General features: G+C 41.7%; 1 protein-coding gene across 1 annotated transcript in view; it reads left to right on the forward strand.

Annotated features, from left to right (window-relative positions):
• Positions 1 to 7,323: 7,323 nt before the first annotated feature.
• The window catches only part of LOC100081953 (amine oxidase [flavin-containing] B), a 45,627-nt gene continuing 28,958 nt past the window's right edge, over positions 7,324 to 23,992 (forward strand). Inside the window, exons 1-2 of the mRNA XM_007667235.4 lie at positions 7,324 to 7,462; positions 23,878 to 23,972. Of these exons, the coding sequence (XP_007665425.3) occupies positions 7,417 to 7,462; positions 23,878 to 23,972 (141 nt within the window). The 5' untranslated portion in view covers positions 7,324 to 7,416. The remainder of the gene's footprint in view (positions 7,463 to 23,877; positions 23,973 to 23,992) is intronic.

The raw sequence follows: 23,992 nt of genomic DNA on the forward strand, positions 1-23,992 counted from the left end.
AGGAAATCAAGGTTTAGAGAAATTAAGTAACTTTGTTAAGCAATGGAACCAGGTTAGAAACTAGGTCCTAGGTCCTCTGTCTCCCAGGCCCATGTTCTTTCCACTAAGCCCTACTACTTCCCAAAGAACCCAAAAGCAGAGGGTGGGACACACTGTCCCATCCATATATGGAAGCAGGGTGGCTGCACACTAAGGGAATGGGTCTCTGAGTCACAGGACCCAGATCCTAGCCCTGGCACCACCACTTGCCTACTGTTTAACTTTGACCAAGTCACAGCTTCTGGGTCTCAGTTTCTTTATCTGTAAAATAGAGATAAAATACCAGTTTTCTACTATCTTCCATCTAGTGATTGGTACTAAAATGTTTAATATTACTATTAATACACTGAGGCTTCTGGTCACCCTACACCCTACACCCTCCCCCCACACACATATATGTAATTTTGGGCAAGTCAGCCCTTCTATACCTAATAATGTTGGTATTTGTTAAGCGCTTATTATGTGCCAAGCACTGTTCTAAGCGCTGGGGTAGACACAGGGAAATCAGGTTGTCCCACGTGGGGCTCACAGTCTTAATCCCCATTTTACAGATGAGGTAACTGAGGCACCGAGAAGTTAAGTGACTTGCCCAAAGTCACACAGCTGACAAGTGGCCGAGCCGGGATTCGAACCCATGACCTCTGACTCCAAAGCCCGGGCTCTTTCCACTGAGCCACGCTGCTTCTCTACCTCAGTTTCTTCATCTGTAAAATGGGGTTAAAAAAGTTATCTGTTCTCTCCTTCCTCAGATTGCGGTGGCTGTGTCTGATCTGACTTCCTTGCTTCCACCTCAGCATTTAGCAGTCTTGGTACATAGTTAGCACTTAATAAATACCATCATCAATAATCGGTCTGTGCAGACTCATCGCTTAACAAAACTCATTTTGAAAGGGCGAGATTTATCCAGCCTTAGCTCTATCAGAGAGAAATGACCAGAATGCCTGCTCAGAGAGAGAGTTATAAAACATATAGCCACACTCAAAATACTACAATTCTGGTTTTCACCTCTCAAAGTGACAAAACAGGCAGACAGGCACCTCACATAAAGAGTGGGGAAAAGGGTGGGGGGGTAAGATTTCCACGTGAAAATAAGCAAAAGAAAACCCCCCTAAAAGCAAATGCAATGCTCTTTAGTCTTGAGAAGTTAAAGGGATATTTGACATGGAGAATGTGTCCGTAAGGGGAACACAACATTATATACCTATGTCCTGCAAAAGGACAAGGAAAATACTTAATGAAGAGGGATTTGAATAATTCATGAAGTGTAGAACCCCCCCGAAATTGGCAAAGCACATAATCCCTCCTTTATCCTCAAGCGTAGTACACCCACAGCCTTACCGCCCCTCCCCCCCCCACACACTTTTATAGGAGCAGGTGGTAGGCAAAGTGAAATTTTTTTAGGGAACATATGTACCAACTCTATTGTACTGTATTCTCCCAAATGCTTCATACATAGAAAGTGCTCAATCAAAATAAATACCACTGATGATTACGTATGCAGAAAATTGTAAAGACCCACCTTCAGCCTACAGGATTTTGTAAATCCTCCATATAAAACTCTGCCCAAAGCAGTTACACAAGATGGTTCCACAGAAAATCTATATTACGTGAGGAAACACCCAGAGGCATAAACAGGACACGGTCAGAAAAGAAGGGCAATACTTATTACATCCTTTATACAGTCAGATCCAATGTGACAAATGCTTAACATAGTGTTAGGAACCTTTCACTGTTGAACCAAAACAGAGAAACAAGACAAACGCAAAAAACGCACTTACCACACAATATGCCCTGCAGGCAAGCTCGCCTGAAACCCTCCTTATCTATTCAAAAGCAATAGGAATTTAAGGATTCCAAGAGATAAATCACTGAAAACTCCTGTGAACTTTCCTCCCGTTATTCTCAACTCTTAATGCCCTAAACACCTCAGACAAGGCAGCACTTGGATATTAGGGCAGTTTTTTCCCCTTCAATAACTCTCCTCTCCCAAGGCCGTGTCTTAACCCCATCTTGTACTTTAAAAAAGGGACGAAACGCCACTCCCCCCCCCCTACTAGAATGGCGACCAGGAGAATGAAATTTAGCACGCAGCCTGCTAACAGATCCACGTGTTTTACATTTGAAGTGGTTACACCAGCACCTTGTTCAATCAGAATGCCTGCTTGGGCTAAAAACCACGGGGTTTTGTGAAGGCAGATGAATTATTCGTGGCCTATTCATCTCTACTCCAGACGTTCTTGGAGAAGTAAACCTGAGTTGTTCTGTCGGTTGAATTAAGCAAACTGCTGTCGTGTTTGCAGCTAGAGAGGATTAAAGGTAACTTGATTTATCTTTGGGGGTAGAGCTCTTAAGAAGAACAATGTTTTTGTTGCCTATTGTTTGCTTCTCAGTGCTGCTAAATCAGGAAGCGTGAACTTGGGGGAGAAGTGTGGATGAGGCTAATTGTAGGGAAAGGAGAAATGGGCTTTTGTGCAGAAATCCGGGAGGTAGGAGGCTAACTTTAAATCCCCCGTGGGGGCTTTATCACAGAAATTGATCATATTATCTTTCAACAGGATGTAAACTGTAAGCAGGATCTTGCAGCTTTATACACGTGAGAGACTAAGCCACTAGTGTGAGTCTTTACAAGTCTCCACTTGCTCTTTCCCAATATTGTGAAGTTAAGTAAATTTTAAACTGTCAAAGGGGTTAGCGTCCTGTTTGCTATTCTTCTATGCCAGTTGCCGTAAGTTCACATCCCCTACTCATCTGTGATTATCATGGATCCACCTCCTAAAATACAAGTTGCTTCCTCCTCTTGTTTGGCATACCTTTAGCCAGATAAGAACATGGAAGGACAATTCCTAGGAGAAATATAAGGCTTTTTGCAAGAGCTCAAGGGGTTACAAAAATAGTAATAATAAAATAGAATTATGGCATTTGGTAAGTGCTTACTATGTGCCAAACACTAAGTGCTGGGGTAGGTACAATGCAATCAGATTGTTCCCAAGTGGGGCTCAGAGTCTTCATCCCCATTTTACAGATGAGGGAACTGAGGTACAGAGAAGCAAGTGGTTTGCCCAAGGTCACACAGACAAGTGGCAGAGCTGGGATTACTGCCTATTTATTGCCTGTTTATGTGTTTTGTTTTGTTGCCTGTCCTCCCCCTTCTAGACTGTGACCCTGTTGTTGGGTAGGTCTTGCCTGTATTTGTTGCTGAATTGTACTTTCCAAATGCTTAGTAGAGTGTTCTGCACACAGTAAGCACTCAATGAATGAATGGTTAGAACCCATGTCCTCTGACTCCCAAACACGTGCTCACTCCACTAAGCCACTCTAATGACTAGCAAGGAGTCAAATTGAATTTTTTTTTCCAGTTCTACTTTGTGTTGAGTTGAGACAGAAGCTATTTGGGTTTAAGCTAGGGACATTTCCAATCAATTCAAACTGATTTACATTGGAACACATTATGGAAACAACTGGTTTGGGGTTCAAAGGAAGTTGAACTTTAATGATGGCTTGAGAAAGCATAATGGTTTGGAGCAGGCTTTAAAGCTAGGGAAAATGGATGATAGAAGGAAAAATCCCCTACCCTGCCCCACAGCACTTGTGTATATTTGTACATATTCTATTTTATTGTGTATATATCTATAATTCTATTTTGATGCTATCGATGCCTGTCTACTTATCTTGTTGTCTGTCTCCCCCTTCTAGACTGTGAGCCCTTTGTTGGGTAGGGATTGTCTCTGTTGCCGAATTGTACCTTCCAAGTGCTTAGTACAGTGCTCTTCACACAGTAAGTGCTCAATAAATACAATTGAAGATCATGAGACTGGAGGCAGGAGACCTGGGTCCTAATCCGAGCTCCACCATTTCCTCTAGACTGTAAGCTTGTTGTGGGCAGGGACTGTCACTGTTTATTGTTGTATTGTATTTCCCCAGCGCTTAGTACAGTGTTTTGCACTCTGCAAGCACTTAATAAATGATTGATGCCTACTGTTTGATCTTGAGCAAATCACTAATCCTCTGATCATCTGTAAAATGAGGATTAAATACCTGTTCCCCCTCCCCCTTAGACTGTGAACCCCCTGTAAAACAGGCACTGCACCCAATTTGATTCTTTTATATGCATCAGTTCTTGACACACAGTAGACCCTTATTATTTGTATTATTAAAAGGCAGGGTATCAGAGGAAAGAGCCTGGCCCTTTGTTCTAATCTCAGCGCTGCCAATTGTCTGCTGTGTGACCTTGGGCAAGTCACTTCACTTTTCTGGGCCTCAGTTACCTCATCTGTAAAATGGGAATTAAGACTGTGAGCCCCATCTGGGACAGGGACTGTCTAATCTGATTTGCTTGTATCCACCTAAGTGTTTAGTACAGTTCCTGGCACATAGTAAGTGCTTAACAAATATTTACCCAGTGCTTACTCTGAGTTCCATACTAAATGCTTAGAAAGTATAATAATCTCCCGAATCCCATTCCTGTCCGTTCATGAGGCCACACTGCTTTCATTTCACTAGCATTTGAGACAGTATAACAAGCAAGAAACACATTTCTGGAGCTGGACAGCTAATGAATCAGAATCAACTTGATCACCACTGCTGTAATGGATCAGTGTTGAGGTCTTTGTAAGGGGCTGTGGCATATACCCTGATGGACACAGTTTTTCTGTGTTAAATCATCAGTCAACACTATTGAGTGCTTACTGTTTGCAGGGCACTGCACTAAGCATATGGGAAAATACAACACAACAATATAATAGACACCTTTACTGCCCACAATGAGTTTAAGGTCACTAAGGTGTTTTGAGTTTTTTTCTATGTTATTTAAATGCTGTATGTGCCAGGGCAATATACTGAGCACTGAGGTAAATACAAGTTAATCATTTGGGCACAGTCCTTGTCCCACATGGGGCTCCCTGTCTTAATCTCCATTTTACTGATGAGGTAAATGAGGCACAGAGGAGTTGAGACTTGCCAAAGGGGTGTTCACTTCTGCCTCTGGGCAGAGTTGGAAAGTTTGAGACAATTTTCTATGCTATGAGCTCTATTTACAGAAGAAAAGCCTTCCCTAGAAGAAAGCTTATTCAGTTCCCACTGCTGAGAACTCATCCTCATCAGAACATTTTGATTTGCTTGCTACTGCTATAATACTTCATCTGCCTAGTTTACATTCAATAAGAATTATTCTCTTTGTAGAATGACTGCTGTTTTCCATGTTCTGTTGTACCCTGATGGTTTCATAATGCAACTGTTATTAACTTTCGTATTTGTTTTTGCAGTGCCAGATAAAAGTTTGACAGTCTGTTCTAAATGATTTTTAGGGGATGCCTTTTCTAGCCCTTTCCCCATAAAGTTGAGCGGTTCTGTGATCCTAAATATGGTGACCCACACAATCAGGGATATCAAAATGAGTTGCCTCTTATTTGACCAGTGTCATAGAGCACAGCCCTGGGAGTCAGAAGGACCCTAGTTATAATTCTTGTCTGCTGGGTGGCCTTGGGCAAATCACTTCATTTGTGTGCCTCAGTTACCTCATTTGTTAAATGGGGATTGAGACTGTGAGCCCTACATGGGACAGGGACTGCGTTCAACCCAATTTGCTTGTATTCACTCCAGTGCTTAGTACAGTACCTACTGTGTGCAAAGCACTAAGTGTTTGGGAGAGTACAATATAAGAATTGGTAGACCTGTTCCCTGCCCCACAAGAAGCTTAATAATTGTGATACGAATTAAGCCCTTACTAAATTGCAGGTTAAGACACATGATCTAGGAGGGAGGAGGATTTAATCCTCATTTTATAGATAACTGGACACTGAGAAATGAAGTGCATGACCAAAGTCACACAGCAGGTGTGAGGCATTCAGGATTAGAATCCAGGTCCTCTGACTCCAAGGTCATACTGCTTCTCTTATCTATCCCATTTTGTTTGTTTTTTTACAGTGCTTGGCACAGTGTAAGTGCTTAAATACCACTTTTGGAAATCCCCAACTTGGGGTCTTGTTAGAAATAATTTCATGCAGGTCTTGATAGATATCTGAGGTGTGAGGCTTTGGGAATCCATCCTAAACACCTGGGGCCAATACCATGATTTCATACTCATGGAATAAGAACCTTGTCTATTCTGGGGTGGTCTCGACTCTTCCTTTCCCTTGGGCAGATGGGAGGGAGATCACACTAAGCACCTCTAAAGTGTAAAACCAGAATTAAAGGGGATGGCACTGAAGTGCAACTAGTAGACTCCTAGCCCCCCTCAATCAATGGTATTTGAGTGCTTACTGTATGCAGAACACTGAAGTAAGCATTTGAGAGAGTAATACTAATGATGTTTCTTAAGTGCTTACTATGTGCCAAGCACTGTTCTAAGCCTTGGGGCCTTAATCCCCATTTTCCAGATGAGGTAACTGAGGCACAGAGAAGTTAAGTGACTTGTCCACAGTCACACAGCTGACAAGTGGCAGAGTGGGCATTCGAACCCATGACCTCTGACTCCCAAGCCCATATTAAGTGCTTGGAATGTACGATTCTGCAACAGAGACAATCCCTACCCAACAACGTGCTCACAGTCTAAAAGGGGGAGACAGACAACAAAACAAGCAGTCAGGCATCAATACCATCAAGATAAACAGAATCATAGATATATGCACAATCTCCTTTAACCCTAATGCCTGTTACCTCATCTGTAAAATGGGGATTCAGACTGTGTGCCTCACGTGAGACAACCTGATTACCCTGTATCTCCCCCAGCGCTTAGAATAGTGCTTTGCACATAAGTGCTTAAATACCAACATTATTATTATTATTATTGTACACAGTAAGTGCTCAAATACGATTCAATAAATAAGATTGCCTGACCCCAACAAAAAGTTTGGGTGCCCAGTGGGGGAGACAGCTGAATAGGTGGGAGTTCACGGCCCAACATGCTTCAGATTTTTATGCTCTCCTCCTGTTTGGATCAAAGCTTGAACGATCTGAAAAGATTGGAGGGAGAGCACAGAAGCAAAGTGGACACTTCCAGAAATTGCCCCCTTCACAAAACACCCATTTTTCAGGGAGATAAGGAAAGGAAGAAACTGCTTTTCTTCCACACACGTTTCAAGTTTACCTATCAAATCCGCACCCACCTTCAAACGATCGTATCTGAGTGTTTACCTTGTGGAGAGCACTGTAGTAAGCGCTTGGCAGAGGGCCCTTTAACAGAGGGGGTAGACACCTTCCCTGCTCAGAGCCTGGGGGCGGGGTCTCCCAGGCAGAAATGGCATTGAAATGGTCCCTCCCCCCTCCGTTCCCAATAATAACCTCCCTTGTTTGTGTCGAGGTGATTCCTGGAGGGGAGAGGAAGGGGGCTGGTGGCGGGGCGGAGCTCCCAGCCTAATCCTTTGCCCAGAGAAAGACACCATGAGCAGCAAAAGAGACGTGGTCGTGGTCGGGGGAGGCATCTCAGGTTAGTGCCCACCCCGGGGGTCGTCCGAGCTCGCCCACCGCCCCCCTGCCCCTCCAGGGGGTCGCCTGACCTCGCCCTCTGACCCACCGGGGGTCATCCGACCTAGTTCCCTGCCCCTTCCCTTTGCGCCCGCCCCAACACCCCCCAACGGGGGTCTTCCGAGCTGACCCCAGGACGGGTCAGGGTGGGACCACCTGGATGGCTTTTCTTCCCCCTCCCTCTTCCCCCTCCGGCCGGTCCTGGGGGTGGGGGGGCCAGATCCGTTTTCTTCCCCTGCTAGGGACAGGGGGTTGGTGGGGGAGGGAGTGGGGGTGCTCCCTGGACTCCAGCACTGCCTCTTTCCAGAAGCTGGAGGAGACCTTGTCCCCTCTGCAACTCTCCCAGCCCCCTCTGGCCTGCAGAAGGACACAGGCCCCTCCTCACCGGCGGTGCAGGCCTTTTTTAGGGGGTCTCCCCACCCCCACAAAGATGCTGTAGGACTGGGCATCATTCTCCATCGGGCCCTGCTGGGCAAAGCCGGCTGAAGGTGGGCAGAAACCCCAGGATAAGGAAAGGTGGGAATCCCTGGGGACCAGCTCCCTTCATCAGGCTTTTCCTGGAGGCCTAGCAGGTAGGCTTTCCTGTGGGTATGGTCAACCAGGACACGCAGCCAGAAGATGCCCCTTAGCCTGGCCATTCTCCTACAAAAACAGATTAAAAAAAAATTCTATTAAGCGCTTACCATGTACCAGGCACTGTACTAAATGCTGAGGTAGATACAAGCTAATCTGGTTGGATTCAGTCCATGTCCCACCTGGGGCTCACAGTCTTCATCCCCATTTTGCACAGGATGTAACTGAGGTGGAGGGAAGTGAAGTGACCTGCCCACTGTCACAGCAGACAGGTGGAGGAGCTAGGTTAGAACCCAGGTCCTTCTGACTCCCGGGCCCATATTTGATCTACCTGTTGAGGGGGGCTTAACTTGGGGAGTGAGGAGCAAAAACTCCATGAGCGGGGTTGCAACATGCAGAACCATTTAGTAAGCAGAGGTTTAGTCCCAAGAAGGCAGCTTTGCATAGGAACGGGGTGTCAGCAAACCTGGGTTCTAGTCTTGATGCCCCTGTGGACCTGATTTAGTAATATTAAGTACTTAACTATGTGCGAACATGGTGCTAGGTGCTGGCAAAGAATACACTTATGGGAATTAGATATGCCTGTCCCTCCTGGGGTTTACAGTATGTGATCTTGGGCAAGTCAACTTCTCTGTTTCCCAGCTCCACCACTTGTCTTCTGTATGGCCACTTCACTTCTCTGTGCCTGTTACCTCATCTGTAAAATGGGGATTAAGATTGTGAGCCCCATATGGGACAGATACTGTGTCCAACCCAATTTGCTTGTCCACCCCAGTGCTTAATACAGTACCTGGCACATAGTAAGCTCTTAACAAATACCACTATTATTATTGTTTCCTTATCTATGTTTTGCTGTCTGTTTCCCCGTTTTAGACTGTGAGCCTGTTGTTGGGCAGGGATTGTCTCTACCTGTTGCCATATTGTACATTCCAAGCGCTTAGTACAGTGCTCTGCACACAGTAAGGGCTCAAATATGAATGAATCTGAAACACTGGGGTGAAACACCTGTGCCTCCTCCATTTTAGACTGTGGGAGAGGGTCTGTGTCTAATCTGATTATCTTTGTATCTACTCAAGTACCGATTTTAGGATGTGGCACAGAGTAAACACTAAATTCTGCCATTATTAAGAAGGGAAAACAGTGATGCTTTTAAATACAGTTGATTTAATGGAGTGCCCAATAAAGAGCTGATAGAAAGAAAATTTGGGAGGACATCCCCATAATGTCGAGTAAGGATATTCGGCAGCTGCAGGACCAGAAATGGACGGAAACTCATCCCTTGCACACTAAACCCTGTGCTACTCCTTCAAGTGCTTTAGGGATAGGATATGGCAGCTTCTTAATCGGTGATTCCAGGCCTAATATTTTATCCAGTCCCTGAGATGGCAATAGAAAAAGCTCTGGATATTTAAGCCATCTTAATCTGCCTTCTGAGGAAGGATTGGCCCAAGGAGCCAGCAAGATGTCTGGTGCAGGAGATGGTTTAACTACTCATGGTAACCAAGTAACCAACTGAATCTGTAAGGCATGTGAGTTGATTTTTACAAAGTCAAATGGCTATTAATTTATTTATTGACCACTTGCTACTTGTAGAAGATGGTATTAAGTACATGGGAGAATACAGTGTAACAGCTTGTAGCCACAAGGGGTTTAAGGCTTACAGGGGAAAACAGACATTAGTATAAGTAAAGTATAGATTTGTATGTAATGATTAAGTGCTTACTATGTGTCAAGCACTCTGCTAAACCCTGGGATAGATACAAGATCATCAGAACAGATACAGTCCCTGTTACACATGAGGCTCTTTAGTGTAAGTAGGAGGGTAAGCAGTTGTCTTATCCCCATTTTACAAATGACGAAACTGGGGCATAGGGCGTTTAAGGGACTTGCCCAAAGTCACAAGCGGGTAAGTGATGGAATCAGGATTAGAACCCAAGCTCCCAGACTCCCAGCCCTTTGTTCTTTCCTCCAGACCAAGCTGCCTCCAGTGAAAGCATGTACAAGTTCTGTTTTAGCTCCATTGGCTGTCAGAGTATTCCCTGAGCACCATTCCATAAAACCCCTTTTGAAAGACTAAGTTGGTATTTTTGTAGTGTCTCTGATATATTAGGTACTTCTGCATATCTTAACAAATGGCATCTGTCTGTATTGCCCAATTGCCTTGGTCTCATGGTGGGAATAAATACACGTCAGTAATAGAAGCCAAACTAAAATCTTTCCCCCACAAAACTCACATCTATTAAATCTGCCCCCTCTTGCTAACTCTGTCCAAAGAAATAACCCAGATCTTCACCTTGCCCTATTTGGCTTCCATTAAATCATGGGATATTCGAGGGAGACTGGTAGGAACTAGTTGTGCTGGCTCTGAGCTGCTTCTCCCTTCCAAAGAAACAGCATTAGGCTTCTTGAAAATCATTTTGCTGGGAAGATGCTTTATAGTTGTTTTGCTTAAGCTCAGTGCCCTTGAGGGAGCATTAGTTACTCATTTTGTTGTTCAGGTGACGACACCATAGAAGTAAAATGATTTTTCTCAATGTTCCAGCAAAGCAGCAACAGGCAAGAGTTTAAAATGCAGACCTCTCTGACCCCCCGCCACAACTGAATGGAAAAAAATGTTAGAATTGCAAGGTTTTAAACACCAACCTCTAAAATCTAGAACTGGGTAATATATCCCTTTTTTTATCCAATGACTGATAGTCCTTCTACCTTTGATCTTAGACCCTGAACTATTTCTCTAGATCATATTAATTATTAAACTTGTAGGGCTCTCTTCTGATTTTTTTAAAAAAATTAACAAAACATCCCTATGAGATTACTGAAGTAAGGTTCATACGGTTAATTCATAACTAAATCTTTCACACTGAACTGTTATAGGAAATTGATAGATCTCTTTACCTTGTTGCTTAGAAGCAATACATGTTTGGTCTGTGTAGATAAATCTGCGTCTGTGTGAAACAGATTTCAATCAATGGTAGTTATTAAGTAATTACTGGGTGCAGAGCACTGAACTAAACACTTGGGAGAGTATGATATAATAGTCGGTAGACCCAATCTCTGCCCACAAGAAACTTACAGTCTAGAGGAATACAAGTACCAGGACACCAATGTGGTGAGAAAGTAGCCCAGTAAACCTCCAGCGTGTTTTATTTACAATGTCTGATATTTGGTGGTGGCAGTCATGATATGGAAAATATCTTGGAATCCAAGCATTATGTCTATAATTTATACATTGACCACACACGGGTAAAACTCCAGGCAATAAAGCTATCTTCTTTCTCCTGGTACCGGGAAGTCTGATGAATTGAGGGAGGGATTATGTAGGTGGACTGTACCGGGGCTCATTCATTGGAAATGTAGCTGGGCTAATGTAATTGATTATATACTAGATTCGCTATTTTTGTTTAACCCATTAGCAGTTCAGTGGGTCAACTAAACCAGCAAGGCATTTGAAAGAGACAGTTTCAACTTTGTCAGTGAATGGAAGATTTGCCATTGTATCAGATTCTTGGGGATCATTCCTCCCAGTCTGTTCTTCCACCACATTGAGGTTACTGAATTGGTAGGACTACCCTAGATAATCCATTTTGAAAACTATATTTGCAATGTAGTAATAATGAAGGCTCATCCTATACTGCACTACGTAACTGTCGATGCCTAATGCAGATGAGGCGGGTACAGAATCTCTGTAGTCAAGCTATAACTGGGAGTTATAATGGGTTATCAATCAATGGTATTTATTAAATGCTTACTATGTGCAGAGCACTGTACTTGAGAGAATGCAATCCAAAAGAGTTGGTAGACAAGTTCCCTGCCTACATCAAATTTACAGTTTAGAGGATTATAGAAAAATAACAATGTCTTAATTTGGACTTTGTTCTGGACAAGGGTTCCTTCTAGGGTGGTTAATAAAAATTTCCCTAACATTCTTAAAAGGATCATAAAGTTCAGATGATTCCAAAAATTGGACTAAAGTTCCTATTCCACTGAGGTGCTCCATGTTGTTTTGGTTGTGGTTTTTTATTTTCCCTAAGCCAAATTTTTCTTCAGGGTAAGGAGTCAGACACTGAGTTTGCCAAGGATGATGGGAATTCAATCTTTTTATTCAGTCCAGACATTTAATCCCAAACAATCTATTGCTTTAGTTTCTCTGTTCTTTAAAAATTCAAAGGTGCTTATTTTTGACACGGCAATACATATAGATATTTTAAATCTTTTGAAGTGTTTATACATCTCTACTGTATGTTCAGGCAAATTAGCATACAGATGTAAAAAATGCCCAACAATAATTAATCCACAGGCCAAGCACATGCTGAAAACATGAAGCCTGTATATTACCTGCTGTGCAGATTTTGCAGTGGTATCTACATGCTGTTGTCACTTTTAGCTCTTTTGGATTATAAACTTCGTAGGATTGAGAGGAGGCAAAAGAGAAAACAGAGCCAGGCACTGCAAGCATAAAGGGCGACACAATAACAGATTGTAGCGCAGTGTTCTGCACATAGTAGACTTTCAACAAATACCCCTGTTGGTATTAAGCCACACATGCACAAATAGGGAAATTTCCCTGTCGATTTGGTAGTTATTTGAACATAAAGGACATATGTACACACACACAGGTTACTATTAATTTATTCCTTTCATATGATCACTAAGGGCAGTAAGGTACTGTAGTAGATTCTAAAGCCTCATTCTGTTCTTTTGCTTTTCCTGTTGCTACAAATGGTATTTTTGGAACACACTTCACTAGAGAAAGTACAACAGAATATGGCATGTTTCTTGCCCACTGTGGCCATACAGTTATAGTCATTTGCCCGACATTATTCCCTAACTTTTCCATGACTTTTTTTTTTTTGAAAACTTCTGGAATGTTGTAACTTGGATTTACATAATAGCTGACCTGAAGACCTTATGAAACTCTTGAATGTGGAGACTATGGGCCATTTTGTGCTGATAATATGAAAAGGAACAATTTAGTGAGTTGCTGATTCAGCTCCAATCCTTTCTCATTATGCTGACTACTTATTACACCCTCTTCAAAAGAGGATGACAAAAAAAAATCTTTGTTAGAATATCAGGGGAAAAAAAATCCCAAAACTGCATTAAAGGTTATTGATAAGCAAAGATCATTTGTGTTCAGTTTGTGGTCCAAAATTATTTTTTTAGTAGGAAAAACAAGGTCCTGAACAGAAAAACGTTGAAGTCTTTTTGCTATGAAAATTTACTCCATTTATTTTTTGAACTATATTTCACATTAAAAAATTTTGTTCCAATGTTCCTAGGGCACTGAAGATGAATGTCAAAACACAGGTTTTAAAAAAACCCAACCCTTTCAGATGTCAATTTTAGGATAATAGAAAGATGTGTGATTTAAGGGAGGTAATAGGGTAAATTCCTCAAATATTGATTGAGGGGATCTTTAAAGGTAACTTTAAAATAAAAAAGTCTACAATTCTCTTTTCGTAGAGTAAGGACTTGAATTCCTGCTGTTGGCCAAAACGTCTGCATGAGTGAGGGTATTCTGGGAGAGGATTCTTTAGTAGATGCATCCATAATGGACCAGAACTGGCGCTGGATGTATCAAACTTAGAAGCTGTGTGGAAAGAGTGCAGGGCTGGGATTCAGGACACCTGGGTTCTTACTCAAGCGCTGAATTTGTCTACTGTGACACCTGTGCAAGTCATCTAGTTGCTCTGGGCCTTAGTCATCTTAAAAATGGGAGTTAAAAATGTCCGTTTCCCCTTCAGATTGTGAACCCCATGTGAAGGCAGACTGCAGAGACTGTGCCCGATTTGTATTGCATGTACTCCAGTGCTTAGTACATAGTGCTTATCAGATAACATTATTATTAAATTTCTGTTGCCAAACATTTGCAGGAGTTGCCCTAGACAGAGGGATACAAATATGACAGCCTTTTTGTGTGCACAATGGAGCCAGGACTGTGGCTTCCACCATGGCTATTTCAGCCACCACTCCTAGAAGAATCTGTCAATAAATACAGATAAGCTTTGTGGTGGGCAGCTAAATAAGTCAGTCCCTTCTCAAACCCAGAAGTGAAGCATGTCTGGCTGATTGACTGCAAGGTCGCTATGGGCAGGAAATGTGTTTACCAACTCTGTTATATTGTACTCTTCCAACTTCTTAGTAAAGTGCTCTGCACATAGTAAGTGCTCAATAAAAGTGATTGAAGTGTCTCCAACACCACCTGCTCCCTCTAGAAGCTCTTGGGACCATAAGGATAACTGTCAGCTTTTCATCAAAAGAGATAGGAAGCTAAGAAACCCACTTGAAGAGATTAAAAAAAAAAGTAAGGTTTCTGCCCTGCTTATTCCAGGTATATCAGCATATAAGGAACAAGTAAAGGAGAATTCACATGCTAGCAGACAAGATTAGGATCCTTATACAGAAGGCCCAAGCAGGAGCTTAGTTCAAGCTTAGTGCTCAGTACAGTGCTCTGCACATAGTAAACGGTCAAATATGATTGAGGAGACATTACGGACTAAAATGAATTGGCTTTTATCACATGAAACCAATGCAGTTCACTTCATCTGTGTGAAAAACTACAGAAAGAACAGACTGTCAAACATTCTTTCATTCTATTAAAAAGTAAAACTCCCTAAAAAATAAAACATTTTCCAATGAGCCATGAAAATATGTGGTTTTAGGGTTAGGAATTGTCTGCCTACACTATATTGTAATCTCCCAAGAGGTGCTTATAGGATTCTTCACACAATGAGTGCTCATTAAATATCTCTAAGCACCTATTAACCAGGATACCAAAACAAGTTCAATTTTTGCCTACTGGAAGTAATAGCCCTGGTGCTTTTAAAATGAGCTTATGGAGTCATGTATACCTAAGAATACATTTAAATGCATAGGAGCACAATGTGGTACAAACTTCCAAGGGATTAGGGGTGGGAAAGCTTCAATGAGGCTCTATGGGGTAAAAGGAGGAAATATAGCAAAGTGGGTCAGTAGTTTCATCTTTCCACCAATTTAAAAGAAAAAGTAGTCTCTCCTACAGGCCATTACCACCAACTCCTATTTGTGTTCTGCTAAAATTATCAGTCACATCTTTGGCAGTCCTATTTCATTTTTGTCTTTCCTTATTCATAAATTTATTAAAAAACAATAGATTAAGAATGGTATAAACTTTCCACTGAATTTGTTTGAAGGTGAAAAGAAGTCTTTTAGCGAATAGTCAAGACACTATTGTAGTATACTCTCTCAAGCACTTAGTGCTTAGCATACAGGAAGCCCTCAGTAAATGCCATTGATTGATTGAGTCCAAGTTACCCTTAGAGCAGGACGGGACCTTTACCATATGAAGGGGGAGTTGTGGTTTGGATATATCTGCTGAGGGGAGCAGCCCTGCCTGAATTTCCAATGACCTTGTGGGATAGAAGTGTAGCAAAGTATTGTGAGCAATCTCATCTGAGGAGGAAGGGGATCTCTTTGGCCTGTGGAGGCTGAGGTCTAGTAAGGAGCTATAAGCCAAATAGGTGTTGGCTGTCCAGTGTTATCAAAACACCATACTAAACACCCTTGGGAGGGCTCCCTTACCAAGCTGAGTCCCTCTATCTGAAGGAGAGCACAAAGTAAAAGAGTTAGTAGACATGATCCCTGCCAACAAGAAGCTTACAGTCTAGAAGGGGAGACAGACATTAACATACATTACAGGTAGGGGAATGGCAGAGCACGAGGGTATGGTGCTGTGGGATGATTACCAAATACTTAAGGGTTATGAGACCCAAGGGCTTAGGTGAAGCCAAAGGGAGGGAAGATAAGAGAAATGAGGGCTTATCAAGGGAGACCTCTTGAAGGTGATGTGATTTTTAGTAGGGCTTTGAAGGTGGGTAGAGTGGTGGTGTCAGGTCTGAAGGGGGAGGATGTGGGTGAGGAGCCAGGTGCGAGGCAGATGAGATCAAGGTACAATGAGTAAGTTGGTATCAGAGGAGCCAAGTGAGCCAGTTGGGTGAAAGAGCCCAGGCTTGGGAATCAGAGGACATGGGTTCTAATCTCAGCTCTGCCACTTGTCTGCTGTGTGACCTTGGGCAAGCCGCTTAACCTCTCTTCTCCTCATCTGTAAAATGGGGATTAAAGTTGTGAGTCCCACGTGGGACAACCTGATTACCTTGTATCCACCCCAGCGCTTAGAACAGTGCTTGGTGCATAGTAAGTGCCTAACAAATACCATTATTATTGATCAGTGAGGTAGGTAGGAGGGGAAGAGCCAACTGAGGTACAGTTCAGGTAAAAGCTTGGGACTGGAAAAGGGCTTGGAAGCAGGATTAAGGAGGAAGGAAAGGAATGTGCTCACAGTTCTGAACCGTTTTGGCATTGTTATTGGGTGTCTGGGGAATTTCCTTTGGCTGGGAACAACATGTCACTTGCATATGTGGTAGGTGTGGTGACTTCCCTACTCTCAAGGCTTTAAACCAGGCATGTTTATCTTAAAATAATGATCCTAATAGATAAATCAGGGAATGGCTTGCTGTAATTATAAAGGCACTTAGTTTGTGTCTTTTCATTAAACAAATTAGATACAATTTCAGGTTTTGATTTGCATTATAGTAAAAGCTGCAATTAATTCCTTCTGCAAATTAGTAAGAAGGCTTGTTTGATATGTTCTGTTTCATCTTCCAAAAAATGAGTTTACAAATCCACCATTTCAGAGTGAAAACAAGAAGATCAAGGTTTTTAGACACAAGACTACATGTTGATTGATTCTATTACACTATGTCTTAGAATAATTTTAAACCAACTGCTACCCATCATTATCCCAGAATAAAGATGAGGTAAATTATTTCTGTTTTGAAAAGACAACTGAAGAGTTGAGAAAGCAGCTTCCTTTGGAAAGCTGGACTTGCTTTTCTTTGCAAGTTCACTATGTTCTGTTTCTGATACTCCAGGGGGTTCAGCTTTAGCCTTTGAATTCAATTCCAAACATTTACTTATCTTCTAGAGCAGCTATAATTTCATGTTGTGGAGGATTGGGATACTATTTCATTTTCTTTTTAATTTAAACCATCATTTTAGGAAGATCTATGTTTCCAGTTGTTTCAGCACAAGGTTGTTTGTTTTTCTTTAGACAATTACTGAATTTCAGTACTGTAATTGAAATGATTAGGGAGAGGTGCATATTATTTTCTAGAGAAGGCCAAACTGAATGAAATTTATTGTTAATACAACAACGAGGGTCCTGCAAGTTTAACTGCATATTTTGGTTTGTTTTGTATTAGTGGTAGTTTTATTGAGTGCCCACTTGGGTGTGGTGTTCTGTACTGAGCACTTGGAAAGTACAACTAAAGAGGTAACATCCCTACCCACAAAGGAGCTTAAATTCTGATATGGGGAGACAGACATAAAAATATTTGAGAGTGGTCAAAACTAATTTAAGTTTATATACTTGAGTGCTGAAGATGGCTATATCTTTGGGAACTTTAAAAATGATTTTTAAATCACTTTTGAGGATGCTGTCCTAGAAAATGTCCTAGAAATTTTCAAAAGTAAGACTAGTTCAGCCAGTTTGGAAGGGGATATTCTTCTTATTCTAATTGACAGAGCTGCAGAAGGCTCAAATTTGATACACAATAAGCTCTGTTTTCCTTAGTCTCAATTGCTTTCTTCCTTGAACTGGGGAAGATGGAAACTTTTCTTCTCTGGGATTATCCTACCTGCACAGGGAGTCCTTTTAAATTCTCCTCAAGGTCTGTTTATGAGCAAAGGGCAAACCAGGGGAAATACTGATGTTAACTGACATGTGCAGTAAAGAATATTTCAATCATTCTGCCGCCTTTTTCAAGAAATCCCTGTCCAGCAAGCTGCCGTTTAAGAAGGAATGTAAATGTAATTAGCAGTGCCGATACTATTCTGTCAATTTTTTGGTATCATGCTTTTAAGGAATAATCTCTATTCCATGGGTGGGTGTTCACTAATATTTGTAGTTGACAACGTGAAAGGACTTTCCCATCCAAAAGTTACATTCTGTACATTTTAAGCACTTGATTCTCCTCTCCCAACCCCATGGCCCTTAGGTACATATCCTTCTATTCTGCCCATTCTCGTAGCTATAATTTATTTTGAGGTCTGTCTCCCCAACTAGTTTGAAAGCTCCCAAAGAGTTGGAATCATTTCTAACAACACAATTGTGTTGTACTCTCCCAAGCATTTAAGTGTCAATAAATAATAATAATGATGGTGTTTGTTAAGTAGTTACTATTTGACAGGCACTATACTAAGTGCTGAAGTGGCTACAAGCAAATCGAGTTGGGCACAGTCTCTGTCCCATGTGGGGCTCACAGTCTCAATCCCCCTTTTTCAGGTGATGTAACTGAGGCCTAGAGAAGTGAAGTGACTTGCCCAAGATCACACAGCAGACATGTGTGTTAGAGAAGCAGCGTGGCGCAGTGGAAAGAGCACGGGCTTTGGAGTCAGGGCTCATGAGTTCGAATCCCGGCTCTGCCACTTGTCAGCTGTGTGACTGTGGGCAAGTCACTTAACTTCTCTGTGCCTCAGTTCCCTCATCTGTAAAATAGGGATTAAGACTGTGAGCCCCACGTGGGACAACCTCATTCCCCTGTGTCTACCCCAGCGCTTAGAACAGTGCTCTGCACATAGTAAGCGCTTAACAAATACCAACATATGACAGAACAGGGATTAGAACCCATGACCTTCTGACTCCAGGCCTGTGGTCTATTCACTATGCCATGCTTTACTGAATGGGGGCCAGGAAGGTCTCTAGCCATGAACTCTAAACCCGTTGTTGGCAGGGATTGCTTCTTTTTATTGCTGTATTGTACTTTCCAAGTGCTTAGTACAGTGCTCTGCACACAGTAAGTGCTCAATAAATAAGATTGAAGTGGCAAGTCACTTTAATTTCTCTCTGCCTCAGTTCCCTCATAATAATAGGAATTAGATCTTACTCCCTCCTACTTAAACTTAGACTGTGAGCCCCATGTGGTATAGGGACTGTCCAACCCAATTATCTTGTATGTACCCCAGGGCTTAGTGAGTGCTTAACCAGTACCATCAAATTAATAATAATAATAAGTGGCTCCATCCCCAGATACCCCATCCTGACTCTTCCATCCAAAGTTTTATCCATTTCCTCTTCAACAGTAGCTAGCTGACTTAATAATAATGATGGTATTTATTAAGTGCTTACTATGTGCCAAGCACTGTTTTGAGTGCTGGGGTAGATACAAGTTAATCAGCTTGGACACAGACCCTGTCCCACAGGGGGCTCACACTCTTAATCCCCATGTTACAGATGAAGTCAGTGAGGCCCAGAGAAGTGAAATGACTTGCCCAAGCAGACATGTGGCAGAACAGAGATCAGAACCCAGGTCCTTCTGCCTCCCAGGCCCTGGCTCTATCCACTAAACCATGTTGCTCTACTTATCTATGGTAAAATGGTAGTATGCAAATAGCCAATAAATAGTATTTGTTGAGTATCTACTGGATGTAGAGCACAGTACTAAATATTTGGAAGAGCATTAGTAGACTTGATTCCTGTTCTCAAGGAATTTACAATCTAGTGGGAAAGACAGGCACTAAAGTATGTTATAGGAGGAGGCAATTGAGCATATATGATATCTATAGAAAGTATTATGGAGGGCATGAGAGTGCTGATAGGGTTAAGGAATATAATCAGGGGAGATTAGAAATTAAAGGGAGGGAAGGCCTCCTGCAAGAGATGTGAAATCAGACTTTGAAGATGGGGAGAGCTGTTGGCTATCAGTGTGAATGTGATATGGATGGAGGGAGAGATGAGGAGAAGAAGCAGTAAGTAGATTTCTTGTAGCCAGAGGGACAGAGCTACATGTGCCAGCTTCTTGACTAACAGTGATAAGGCTGACAAGTTCCAAATCATGTGTGTGGGTGTGGCTGCAAAGACCTAACTGTTGCCAAGGCTAATGATGTGTTCTTACTTTTGAATGAATTATGCTTTTCCTCCAAAGAAAACAGTAAGATGAAGAGAGACAGTGAATGATTGGCAATACCAAGTATGTTGAAATATATTCATTTAATCCAGTATGACTTTTATTTTGAGTTAATGCAGCTGTAAAATCTCCTTAGTTTTGTCCACCACATTGAAACTCTTGTACTCCCTATCTTTGCTCTACCAACTCTGAGTAAAGTGAGACTGGTGTTCTATGTTAAGGCCTTAAAAGCTATAATGTGGACTTAAAAGAAAAATACAGATAACTGAGCTTTCAGATGCTCGATGCTAATTTGTTGTACCTAAAAGGCTTCCAGCAGAATCTTGACTATCTTATAATCTACATTTTACGAAAAAAAAACCCAAGTAGTAGTAATATTAGTGGTATTTATTGAATGCTCACTAAGTGGCATGCACTGTTCTAAGCACTTGGGGAAAGAACAACAGAAGCATGAGAGAGAATCTCTGCCCATAAGAAGCGTACACACTAACAGTCAACTGTATTTATTGAGCACTTATGTGCAGAACACTGTACTAAGAGCTTGGGAGAGTACAATAAAACAATAAACAGGCACATTCCCTGCTCACAACGAGCTTACAGTCCAGAGGGGGAGACAGACATTAATATAAATTACAGATATGTACAGGTAATGTATAAGTAAACATTTTTACAAATAGAGAAATCAGAGTAAATAATTGTAGAATTAATAATGTTGGTATTTTGATTGCATTTGATTGCACATATGTATACAAGTGCTGGGTGTGTGTGTAATAGGGAATTTTGAAAAAAAAAATTTTTTTACTCACCCTGTTTGTAGGGAAAGTGTTTAGAAAGCCCCAATTCCCACTGGAAAGATGCTAGGAAATAAGTATTAATATGTTAGCTAGGGACTGGAGTGAGGGGGAACCTGTTTTAGTATGAATTCCCAAGACCATATGAATATTGACCAGAAGAGCTGTTTCATTGTCTGAAAAAATAAAATGCCAGTATTCTTCTAAGGGGCTTGTGTTCCTCACCTATTCAGTGAACCATTCTATTTTTTCATATTTAACAGTCACTTTAATGAGGAAAAGAAGTCTTGAAAATGTCCTAAAATGTGCTAAACATTTTTTCCATTCCTTGGGTCCCTAAAAAAGCCTGAAGTAATTTAGGCTTATTTTTTTTTTAATTTATTTTTGTGGCATGAAATCAAAAAATAATTTCAGCCCCTTGCCAACTCTGAGAACATTTGAGAGCAACTCTGTGATGTTTTCCAAAGAAAATAGTTTCCCAATGTACTTTTCACATTAGCACTTCTAATATGGCCAACATTTTAGTTACTTGAGGATTCAAAGTGTTTGTGAATATTTGCAGCTGTTGTGTATGTGTTAGACCTAGGTAGGAACATACAAAAAGGCCTATAAAATCTTCGGTGTCATCAACAAGGATCTAGAAAGCCCAACAAAAATATAGTTTTACCAGTGTACCAAAACTATACACATCGGGAACCCTGTGTACAGTTCTCAACATGAGAAATGCCAAACGAAGGTCTGTCTGCCTCCCAAACTGTGGTGTTTGTAAAGTGCTTAATCTGGGCAAAGTGCTGTGCTAAGCACTGGGGTAGAAACATGATAATTAGCTTGGATGCAGTCCCTGTGCCACAGTACAAGTAAAAGAGGCAACAGGATGCTTGCCTGGAATTGTATGATGGCTACCCTCCTTGACTTTGATCATAATGCTGTAATAATAGTGATACTATTTATTAAGCGCTTGCTGTATGAGGACCACTGTACTAAGTGCTGGGGAGACTACATAGGTGGGAATTAGACACAGTCCCTGTCCTTCAGGGGGCTCACAAGCTAAGACAAAAATCTAATGGTTTTGGTAGTTTGGAGTAGGGAACGTGACTGCTCTGTTGTATTGTGCTGTACCAAGCACTTAAGACAGTACATAGTCAGTACTTAATAAATGCCATTGATGACGACGATGATGAGAGTTCCATCTGACATCCCTAACTTTTCCCTCTAGGAACCCATTATGGACCTTTCCTATCTCTATTATATCCTTTCTTCTCCAACCAAGCAAGTCTGCTTGCAGTCTCACTCATCTCCTGCATAGGACAGTCTCCTTATTTGGATTGTCTTTCTCCTCTTTACTAGATGGTCATTTTCTTCCTTATAATCATGACTGAAAAAACCTCACTTCCTCTGGGAAGCTATCTCTGGCTAACACTTCCTTTTTCTCATTTCAATCCCTCTGCTGACCTCTTTGTATTTCTGCGTTTGTCTCTAGAGAGAAGTAGCATATCTCTGCTTGATGAGAGGAGAGATTCCTGTCACTACCCCTTGAGCATCATTTTTATCTCATCATTGAATTTCCCAGCTACCATACCATACTGTGCAAACCATTGTCCCCTGCAGTTTGACCTATACCTAGTACTCTCTTCCAAGTCACCTAACTTCTCTGTTCCTCAGTTCCCTGCAAAATGAGGATTCAATATCTGTTCTCCCTCCTACTTAGACTGTAAGCCCCATGTGGGAGCTAATTATTTTGTATCTGCCCCACTGCTTAGTTCAGCACTTGACATGTTGTAAGTGCTTAAGCATAATATTTATTATTATCATTATTCCAATCAGTCAATTGAGCACTGTTTTAAGGCTTGGGTGAGACCTGCAGAAATAAATACAATCCCTTCCCTGAAGGATCATACAGTCTAATGGGCAAGACAAGCAGCACAAATAATTAACTCATAGTGAGAGCAGGAAGAACAAAGATACCCCTGGTAATGACAAGAGTGTGAAAGCATGAGTATACTCAGTTCTGCTACAACATGTGTTTTAATTGCATAATTTGGGTATAATGCGACAGCAGGATTAGGGAACATTCTAACCACAACTCAACTAGGAGAGAAGTGTGTAAATATAAGGAAGATTAAAGTAGAAGAATTTCTTGAAGTCCAGGGACAGGAGTTTGAACTTCATCTGTTGGATATCCAGAATGACTTGATTTCTGCAGGCTAAGTTTGCTCTCAAACTGATGCTGCAACTTAAGCAGCATAGCGTATTGGAAGGACCATGAGCCTGGGGTCAGAGGACCATTGTTCTCCCAGCTCTGCCACTTGCTCTGTGATTTTGGACAAGTCACTTAACCTCTCTGTGCTCTAGTTTCTTGCTTATAAAATGAGGATTCAGTGCTTGTTCTTCCTCCTACTTAAACTGTGGAACGAGGTCTGTGTCTGACCTGATTATCTTGCATCTACTCCTGTGCTTAGAATAGTGCTGGGCACAAAATAAGTGCTTAACAAATGCCACAGTTATTATTGTTATTATTATTATTATTATTACATAATGTTAACCAGACCCATTTCCAGAACCTTGAACCGCTGATCAGCCCTTTCCAGCTTCTCTGTTGAACCCTCAAAACTTCACTACGATCACTGTATAAGTCTAGAACAATGGTAGATACCTCAGAAATTCTCCCCCTGAAGTTTGAATTCACTGTAGGTCATATCCATGTACTATCCCCTCAGCATGTGTGTGCCAATTAGTCATTTATGTACCCAGGGCCTTTTAGTATGTATTGACTAACTTGCATCTCTGCTGCAGAACTGTAAGGTCTTCTAGGGCAAAGATTGTGCTAACTCTATTTGACTTTCGCAGGTTCTTAGTACAGTGCTCTGCACAAAATAGTTACTCAATAACCCACTATCTATAATTTATTTTAATGTCTGTCTTCCCCTCTAGACTGAAGGTTTTTTTGAGGGTGGGGATTGGGTCTACCAATTCTATTGTAGTGCTTTCCCAAGAGCTTAGTACAGTGCTTTGTGCTCAGTAAATATGCTTGATCTATTATCAATTGATCTTCTTTCTCATCTGAACGTCAGGTCTCTCAGCAGCCAAGTTGCTCCATGAATCTGGTCTGAATGTGGTGGTGTTGGAGGCTCAAGACCGAGTAGGAGGGAGAACTTTCACCAAAAGAGTAAGTAAAACCTTAATAAC

Source organism: Ornithorhynchus anatinus, chromosome 18, assembly GCF_004115215.2.
Source record: "Ornithorhynchus anatinus isolate Pmale09 chromosome 18, mOrnAna1.pri.v4, whole genome shotgun sequence".
In the NCBI taxonomy this organism is placed as follows: Eukaryota; Metazoa; Chordata; class Mammalia; order Monotremata; family Ornithorhynchidae; genus Ornithorhynchus; species Ornithorhynchus anatinus.